An 8,716-nucleotide genomic window follows, 5' to 3' on the forward strand; every position below is an offset into this window, starting at 1 on the left:
CGCGTAGCAACGACACGTTCATCAGCCGGGGGTTTGGAGTGTTGAAAATGGTCCGGTTTTCGCGCCATCGGGCCCTAGTGGAAGAGAAGTGGCGAAGTAGCGCAGAAGTAGAAGAGAACAGAGATTAGAATGGTTTGTAGATATGTAATTGGCGAAAATGGAATGATGCAATTCGGTATCAGCACTACCGGGTGTCTCCTGAAACGGCCAATGACTTCATGGTCCCCACAACCGCGTGGTTGTTGCACAATACAGTGTAAAGGGCTTAGGTGCAGCAACTGAAATATTACTATCCGTGATGAAATGCATGTAGCCGTAAATCGTGGCCTCGTTGACTCGTGTTTATAGAGCAAATCAACACGACAGCATCGCTTATCAGTGACAGGCCTTGCGGGGAGGCCACGAATGCAGAAAGATAATACGGAACAATGCGCGTCGACGCGTATTCTTCTTTCATAGCTCTCGGCGATGCTCGCGGTCTATCCGTTCGTTTAGTAGCACGGGAACGTTGACATCGTGTGGATCATTGAAGTGAGCTCGTGTTCGTGAAGCTCGTAGGTTAGTATACCCCCGCGTTTACATCCATATTCTACAAAACCATGTATCGGAGGGGAGTGTATATGCTGTAGTTGGGGCCAACATCATCAAACGATGTCACCCGAAAACCCGCGCAAGCCTTCTTCGCTCGCGGTGGTTATTTGCAGCGAGTTGGAAAGTGAGCGAGTTTTTCGTGCGAGTTTATTGTGAGAATGTGTGAGACAGAGAGAGAGAGAGAGACTCAATCGCTCGATAAGGCGAGACGATGTGCTACCACGGAAGAAAGCGAAGGAAACGGTGCAGAGTTTCGATTCGATTTTTGTTTGTTCTGATTTGATTAGAAAGATGCCAACGTTCTAAAGATAACAACGCCGGCCAGACGACGACAATGACGCGACGCACCGCTTCGAGAGTGTGCGTGTGCGCTATGCTATGCCGGCGGAGAAAGTTGCTGAGGGTGAGAAAGCATGAGCGAATGCTCGACCGGCCCGCCGTCAATGACCCAGCTGTTTTCCTTGGCATCTCTTCTGAACACATGAATGGGACGCACCATCGGCGTTCCTTCTTTGTCTGTCCGGTGCGCTGCTCTCACGGAGTGTCGATTGTTTTCAGTTCTCTCGCTCGCCCTCTCCCTCTCTCTCTCGGAGGCGTCGCGTGGCGCCCCGACCACGACCAACACAAAAAAACTAACCCTTTCATGCGAATCAGCAACGGGCACGTCGCCGTTCGTCGCCGCTGCTGGTGGTTCGCAGATCCAAACAACGGTTGGTCCGATGTAGGCGAAGGTATGTAGAGCGCGCTCCTTTGGTTGCTGCGATCTTCTCAACCAGCACCAGTCTTCCTCCAGCCAGAACCGTGCATCAAATCGAAGCAGGTCATCCAGCATCCCAACAGTGTGTGTGCGTGTGTTGTGTGAAAGTGTGGACTTGACCCGTCCTGGTTGTTATGCTTTCCTATAGATTCGCGGAATCTGATCGTCGTGATCGTTGCAGATCGAGAGCATTCAGCAGCCGTGCAGGGCGTTGTTGTTTGTGCGTGTTGTGTTATGAGAAAGTAATGTTGCTGCTGCGATGTGACGCATAGCGGGACTGATAGCAACAGACAATAGAGACATCAGGGATGAGTTTGCAGCTAGGGCGGGGGACACACACGGTCATTTTGTGTGTGCGGTGCTAGAAATGGTGAGGGGGTGAGGGTGTTTCTTGTACCGCGTTGTGTGCGTTGGTTGTGCCGCGCTGTTCTCGTATTGTATTGATTTAGCAACGTTCGCGTCGAGGTTTGCGTTGTTTGACCTTAGGTTTGTTGTTAAATTGGCCGGGTGGTGACCCGAAGGCTCCCTTCCTTCGCGATCTTCCAGGCGCACCCCCATTCCCGGCCCTTCCTCCTCCCCCGGTGGTTGGAGCGATTGATGGCGTCAGTCAGTCAGTCAGTCAGTTATAGCCCATGGCCATCATGGCTGGCACGATATTTTTAGTGTACGCAATCGACTCTTTGTTCACTGCTGAACGAGGAATGGTGTGCCTTTTTGGTGATCGTACGGCAGCGCGTGTGTCGTGGGAATGGCTCTCCACCCACCAATGACCCCGCCACCAAAGTATGCAAATCATTCGCGTATTGTGAACAACATTATGGAGTGGTCTAGCGTCGGATGGAAGAGGGATTGGCGTAACAACATTCCCTTTTGTCCCAATTCCGGGATGAGTACGGATGATGGACAACCTCGGACCCACCCTCAGCGGCTTCGATCCAGCAACCGAACCGAACCGAACCAACCACAAACCGGTTCCCTCACTAGACAGCACCTCACATGCACCCAGCAGCCACGAACTCTCCTGTTATCTCCCCCTTTTTGTGCCCAGAGTAGCATCACGCCTGGCTGGTTGGCCGGCTGGATAGATGGACTGTCGGCCCTATGCTGTTGCAGACGAACTATTTGCGATCGTAATGGTCCGATCAGGTGGAAGTCAACCAACCGGAATGATTAGTTTAGCTACAATGTGTTGTGTAAAAAAAAAGCATCGGCGATTGTGTCCGCCGGCGTTGAGTTAGGACGTCTGGAATTGTGGTCGGTGTTTAGTCGGTCAACCAGAGAAACAGAGAAACAGAGAGAAAGAGCGAGAGAGAATCAGACAGAGATTCGCGATCCGCTAACCGTCGATAGCAGCTGATCGGTGCAAAATCGCCGATCGAGAATTGTGTTAATTCAGCGGTGGGGGATTTCTGTTTCTCGTGCGACCTCGCCGTGAATTGAATACCGGTTCAGGCAATCAGCATGTGCTGTGTGCACCATTCCCATCCCACTAACCCCCCACCTCTTCTTGCATTCGCATTCGTGTGATTCCAGATCTCGTGATTCTCCTCATCTCGGTTCATTCGCGCGATCGCTCGTGCTGCAGTGTGTGTCGTGCTGCTTTTCCGGTTAATCCGCGCCCGATGGGACAGGGCATGGTAGAAGGGGCCGGACATTGTTGTGTACACTACCGCTACCATACACCACCTTCTTCTACGAGCAGCGGTGTACGGCGAAGGAAAGGAATCTCAAGCAACGCCAGAAGCACCACGAACGGGCCGAAGAATGAACCGTGAGCATGGTTTTAGCGCTGCCAAGCGAACCAATCCGGTGCAGAGTGCCTCGTTTCTCTCGAAGCGTACCTTCTGGTGGCTACGCGACACGTTTCGCAATGGCCAACGAAAGGAAATCACGGAGGAAAGTCTATACGCCACGCTACCGGAACACAGCAGCCACGGCCTAGCGGAAACGTTCGAGCGGCTCTGGGCGGAAGAGGAAACGCAACGTGGTCCCGAGCGTGCCAGTTTCGGGCGCGTCTATTGGCGGGCGTTCGGTGTGGAGACGCTCGTCTGGGGTTTACTGTTCTCGGCCTTCGAGACGGCAAATCGTGTCGCGCAACCGCTGCTACTGGGCGAGCTGGTATCGTACTTCACCCCGAAACAGACCGAAATCAGTGAACGCGATGCGTACCTGTATGCGGCCGGTGTTATCGCATGCTCGCTGCTATCGGTGATCTCGTTCCATCCGTTCATCTTCTACATCTTCCAGCTCGGGATGAAATTTCGTGTTGGTGCTTCGTGCTTAATCTACAATAAGGTAGGCGCCACGGGCAACATGGCATGGTGTCCTCGGTGTGGTCCTTGATGTTTAACTGATCCCTTTTCGTATCCCCCTTGTTCGCCCTCAGGTACTTAAACTCTCGAAATCGAGCACTGCCGGCGATGGTCTGAATGGTAAGATCATCAATCTGCTCTCGAACGATGTCGGAAAGTTCGATATCGCTCTCTGTTTCGTGCATGACCTCTGGAAGGGCCCAATGGAGGCGATTCTGCTCGGGTACTTCATCTACCGCCAGATCGGTTACTCGGGCCTGCTCGGTATGGCCTTTCTGCTCAGTTTCATCCCGCTGCAAGCTTGGGTTGGCAAGCGGACGGCCACCTACCGGTTGAAGGCAGCGAAGCGTACGGATTTGCGCGTACGGTTGATGAACGAAATCATCCAGGGCATTCAGGTGATCAAGATGTACACGTGGGAAGGCTCCTTCGCTAAGATGATCGAGGCCGTGCGGCGTAAGGAGATCCACGCGATACGAGGCGGTGCGTACGTTCGGGCGACACTTATTTCCTTCTTCACCGTATCGCGCGTTTCCATCTTTATCAGTCTGCTCGCGTACACCGTCACCGAGAACGTGATCACTGCCAAGAAGGTGTTTATCGTGACCTCGTTCTATAGCATATTGAACGACTCGATGGTACACTTCTGGCCCATGGCCATTACCTTCTGTGCCGAGGGTTACATTTCGTTGAAGCGCATCCGAGACTTTTTGCTCATTCCCGAAGGCAAGACGCAATCGATGGCAGAGAAAGATGCTGCTGTGGACGGATCGGCAAAACGTAAATCCAATCAGCACCAGCACCAGCAGAAGAAGCAATCCAAAAAGACGAAGACGGGCTTGAAGGAGGCGCCCGATCATGCTCAGCAAAATGGCGGCGGTGATGGAAAGGAACCCCCCGCTATCACGAATTCTTCGTTGCCAAAGGATGAAGAGGTTGACCGGGAACCGTTGCTAGCGAAGCGAGTCGTGCGTGCCAATGGGTGCGAGAAGCGTGGAATCGTGCTGGACAATGCCACGGCACGATGGGTGGTGCCGTCTGGGGAGCCGTCATCGTCGCCACCACCTGCAACCACCACCGGTGATGCCCCATCGGATCCGGACGAAGGACGAAACGTTGGAATCGAATCGGTTAGCTTGCAGGTGGAACCGGGCAAGCTGTGCGTTCTCGTTGGACAGGTTGGATCCGGAAAGTCGACGTTGCTGCAGGTATTGCTGGGTGAGCTGGAGCTCGATGAGGGAAGCGTCGAGATCAACGGTACGATCAGTTATGCCGCCCAGGAACCGTGGCTGTTCGAGGGCAGCGTTCGCAATAACATCCTGTTCACGGAAGAGTACGACGAACGGCGGTATCTGCAGGTGGTGCGAGCCTGTGCCTTGGAGCGTGACTTTGAATTGTTCCCACACGGTGATCAAACGATCGTCGGTGAGCGTGGTATTAGCTTGAGCGGTGGCCAAAAGGCACGAGTGAATCTAGCACGTGCCGTTTACCGCCGGGCCGATATCTATCTGCTCGATGATCCTCTTTCAGCCGTCGATACGCACGTTGGGGCGCACATCTACGAGCGGTGTATCGGTGAATTGCTGGCCAAGCACGTGTGCGTACTGGTGACGCATCAGCTGCAATACCTGAAGGATGTGCAGCAGATTGTGCTGATGGTTGGTGGGCGCGTCGAAGCCATCGGTAGCTATCGTGAGCTAAAGCGAACGAACATTGAATCACTGCTGGCCGTAACACCCGATGAATCGCCCGCGGAAAGTCCACTCGAGAAGGAGCTGGCCTCTCGACGGCCTCGCCGTATCAGTGGCTCCTCCACTACCGGATCCCAGACATCGGGGCGTGACGATGCGCTACTGGCCGATCTGCTGCAGAGTGAACGGCAGGAGGAAGAAAAGGAATCTCAAGGTGGCACCGGAAGCGTCGGTCTGTCCGTGTACAAAACGTACATCGCGGCCGTCCAAAGCTGCGGATGGATCTTCTGGATCGCTGCACTGATGGTGCTCTCACAGATCGTTGTCAGTGGGGTGGACGTTTTCGTAGCCGAGTGGGTCAACTGGGAGGAGCGTATCGCTGGTAATCCACCGGAGTTCGATCTGAGCGGAAATCACACAATACTCAGCTCGCGCAATGTAACGATCCTGCTCCGGGAACAGGCGGAAGTGAGCAACTTTATCGAACGGCAGCAATTCATCTGGATCTACAGTGCGCTGATCGTGGTGCTAGTGCTGCTCGTGATCAAGCGAACGTTCTCCTTTTTCTACGTTTGTCTGCGCATTTCTATGAACCTGCACGATCGTCTGTTCCGGGGGCTAACCCGAGCGACCATGCACTTCTTCAACACGAATCCTTCGGGCAGAATATTGAATCGCTTCTCGAAGGACATCGGTGCGATCGATTCCGCCCTACCGATGGCGCTGCTGGATTGCGTTGTTGTAAGTATCGATCGATCGGATGTATCGGATTGCGAGCTCGCTCATGCATCTTCCTTTTCCTTTCAGTTTTTCCTCGAAATGATCGCTGTCGTAGCGGTAGTGTCGATCGTTAATTACTGGTTCCTTCTACCGACGGCTGTGGTTGCCGTGCTGATGTTCTACATCCGGAGGATTTATCTCAACACGTCGCGCGTAGTGAAGCGTATCGAGTCCGTGAACCGATCGCCCATCTTTACCCACACGAACGCCACCTTGCAGGGCCTTTCGACGATCCGTGCGTTCGGGGCACAGTCGGTGCTGAGGCGTGAGTTCAACGATCATCTCGATGTTAACTCGTCCGCCTGGTACATGTTCATTTCGACGTCCCGTGCCTTTGCGCTCTGGCTCGATCTCGTGTGCGTACTGTACATTGGCGTCGTGACGGTGAGCTTCCTGATCGGTGGTAGTCAGGATACGCTTGGTGGTAGCGTCGGTCTGGCCATTACCAAGTGTATCAGCCTGGTGGGCATGTGTCAGTGGGGGATGCGGCAATCGGCCGAACTCGAGAACCAGATGGTATCGGTGGAGCGTGTCCGCGAGTATACGAACCTTCCGTCAGAACCACCGCTAGAGACGGCACCCAAGTATCGGCCACAGCGTAACTGGCCCGAGCATGGTACGATCCGGTTCAGTAACGTCGATCTGCGCTACTCCGACGATGGTGAGCGTGTGCTGAAGGATCTAAACTTTTCGATCCGTTCCTGCGAAAAGATTGGCATCGTTGGCCGTACCGGTGCCGGTAAATCATCACTCGTGCAAGCCCTTTTCCGGCTCGCACCATTCGACGGTACCATCGAGATCGACGATATCGACACCAAGACGCTGGGGTTGCGTGATCTGCGCAGCAAAATTTCAATAATTCCGCAGGATCCCATTCTGTTCTCTGGCACGCTCCGCAGCAATCTCGATCCCTTCGAGGAGCGCAAAGATGACGAACTGTGGAGTGCGCTGGATCAGGTGGAGCTGAAGGAACCCGTCTCATCGCTGGCCGGTGGCCTCGAGTGCCGCATGTCCGACGGTGGCAGTAACTTCAGCATGGGCCAGCGTCAGCTCGTATGCCTCGCGCGTGCCATTTTGCGTGACAACAAAATTCTCGTCCTCGACGAAGCCACTGCCAATGTTGATCCAGAGTAAGTAAGACGCGTTAACCCGTGTTCCTCGGTGTTCCGGAATTCGCTAACTCTCATGAATCATCATCAACTTACAGGACGGATAAGCTTATTCAAACGACGATACGGACCAAGTTTGCCCACTGCACAGTATTAACGATCGCGCATCGCCTGCACACGGTCATGGATAGCGATCGGGTGCTGGTGATGGATGCGGGGCGCGTCGTCGAGTTTGGGCATCCTCACGAACTGTTGCACGGTCCCATCGGTTATTTGCGGCGGCTCGTAGATCAAACGGGTGTCGCAACGGCCGCCATGTTGATGCGCATCGCCGAGGATAACTTTAAGAAATCGAGCGCCAAACAATCGGAAGCCATTACGCTCGGGCTATCGGGATGAGGATCGCACCCGTGAGCATCCCTTCTTCCAAAGCATCCATTGAGATTAATGCTGGTGCATGGGCATTAGATGGCACTGGGGGACCGAGCCTTTGAATGCACATTAAAACCTACATCACCGTCATATCGCCTGTGTAGGTAGCAGCTCCAGCCTCTAGGGCCGGTTGGTCGTGTGGCTCTGTTCGTGGTGCCGTGGTAGTTATATTTTACCAAAAAAATAAACGCCAGAATAAGAAAGAAATTGCATGCTATGCAGCAGGAAAAGCGCAAGTGAGGCATACTATCAGATTAACAGTTGTAAGCTAAGTGCACACAGATACTTAAATAAATAAGATCGAACGTGTTAACACTATATTTCTGTTATGTTGGGAACGGGAACTAAACAATCTGGTTTGTTAGACATTTGTTCAATTAGTTTTGTGTTAATCCTATCACCATGCAAGTTCTCAATAGCCAACAAATGTGAATGCGATGAGCCCATAGAAGGCACGACTGAATGCATCCGAACTTAAGTTGTTGCTCTACGTTTTCAGAGACTCCGGGTGTATACAAAATACTTAAAATACGTCGAGCCTATCCATCTCAATGTCGATTGTTATGCTGGAATGAATCTACCCAAATACTCATGACTCATTTGGATTTTCTAGTTGTTAATGTTTCTCTAGTTGTTTGGATTTTCTAGTTGTTAATGTTAACGATAAATCATCGTTTGTCCTGAATCCGTAATTTACTTAGGAAGTATTAACAATTCCGAAATGAAGTAGGGTCCTAGCTGCTAATCCTATTAGTCCAGTGCTTTTAGAAAAGCTTTCGTAAAAGTTAATGTCTTATTGGATCGGCATAAATGCTCATAACTCTGCCATGATATCAGTACTTCATTCGAAAGTGGCAAAGGTATGTAAAATTCTCTGATAATCAAGTATTCCAGTAACAATTATGTGGTAAGCCATTCGTACCATTCGCTCAGCTATACGCATTGCACGTGATTATGAGCTGAATCCGTAAACTTTATGTGCAGTTCCTCTTCAGCAATTATGCACAATATTGAATGAAGAAAATTCTCCGTCATCCAACGAAA

The 8,716-nt window shown here is 52.2% G+C and overlaps 1 protein-coding gene across 3 annotated transcripts; it reads left to right on the forward strand.

The window, feature by feature from the left end:
• Positions 1–497: 497 nt before the first annotated feature.
• LOC125948517 (ATP-binding cassette subfamily C member 4) lies at positions 498–7,980 on the forward strand. 3 transcript variants are annotated; one of them, XM_049674681.1, is made up of 5 exons: positions 498–558; positions 2,882–3,643; positions 3,735–6,092; positions 6,159–7,261; positions 7,339–7,980. In XM_049674681.1, exons 2-5 carry the CDS (start codon positions 3,113–3,115, stop codon positions 7,637–7,639), a joined length of 4,293 nt encoding a protein of 1,430 aa, XP_049530638.1. In that variant the 5' UTR covers positions 498–558; positions 2,882–3,112; the 3' UTR covers positions 7,640–7,980. The 3 variants fall into 3 exon arrangements, with proteins under 3 accessions (XP_049530638.1, XP_049530639.1, XP_049530637.1); XM_049674682.1 differs by lacking the exon at positions 498–558 and adding an exon at positions 1,241–1,322; XM_049674680.1 differs by lacking the exon at positions 498–558 and adding an exon at positions 1,303–1,476.
• Positions 7,981–8,716: the final 736 nt, after the last annotated feature.

This window comes from Anopheles darlingi, chromosome 2 (assembly GCF_943734745.1).
Source record: "Anopheles darlingi chromosome 2, idAnoDarlMG_H_01, whole genome shotgun sequence".
Lineage (NCBI taxonomy): Eukaryota > Metazoa > Arthropoda > Insecta > Diptera > Culicidae > Anopheles > Anopheles darlingi.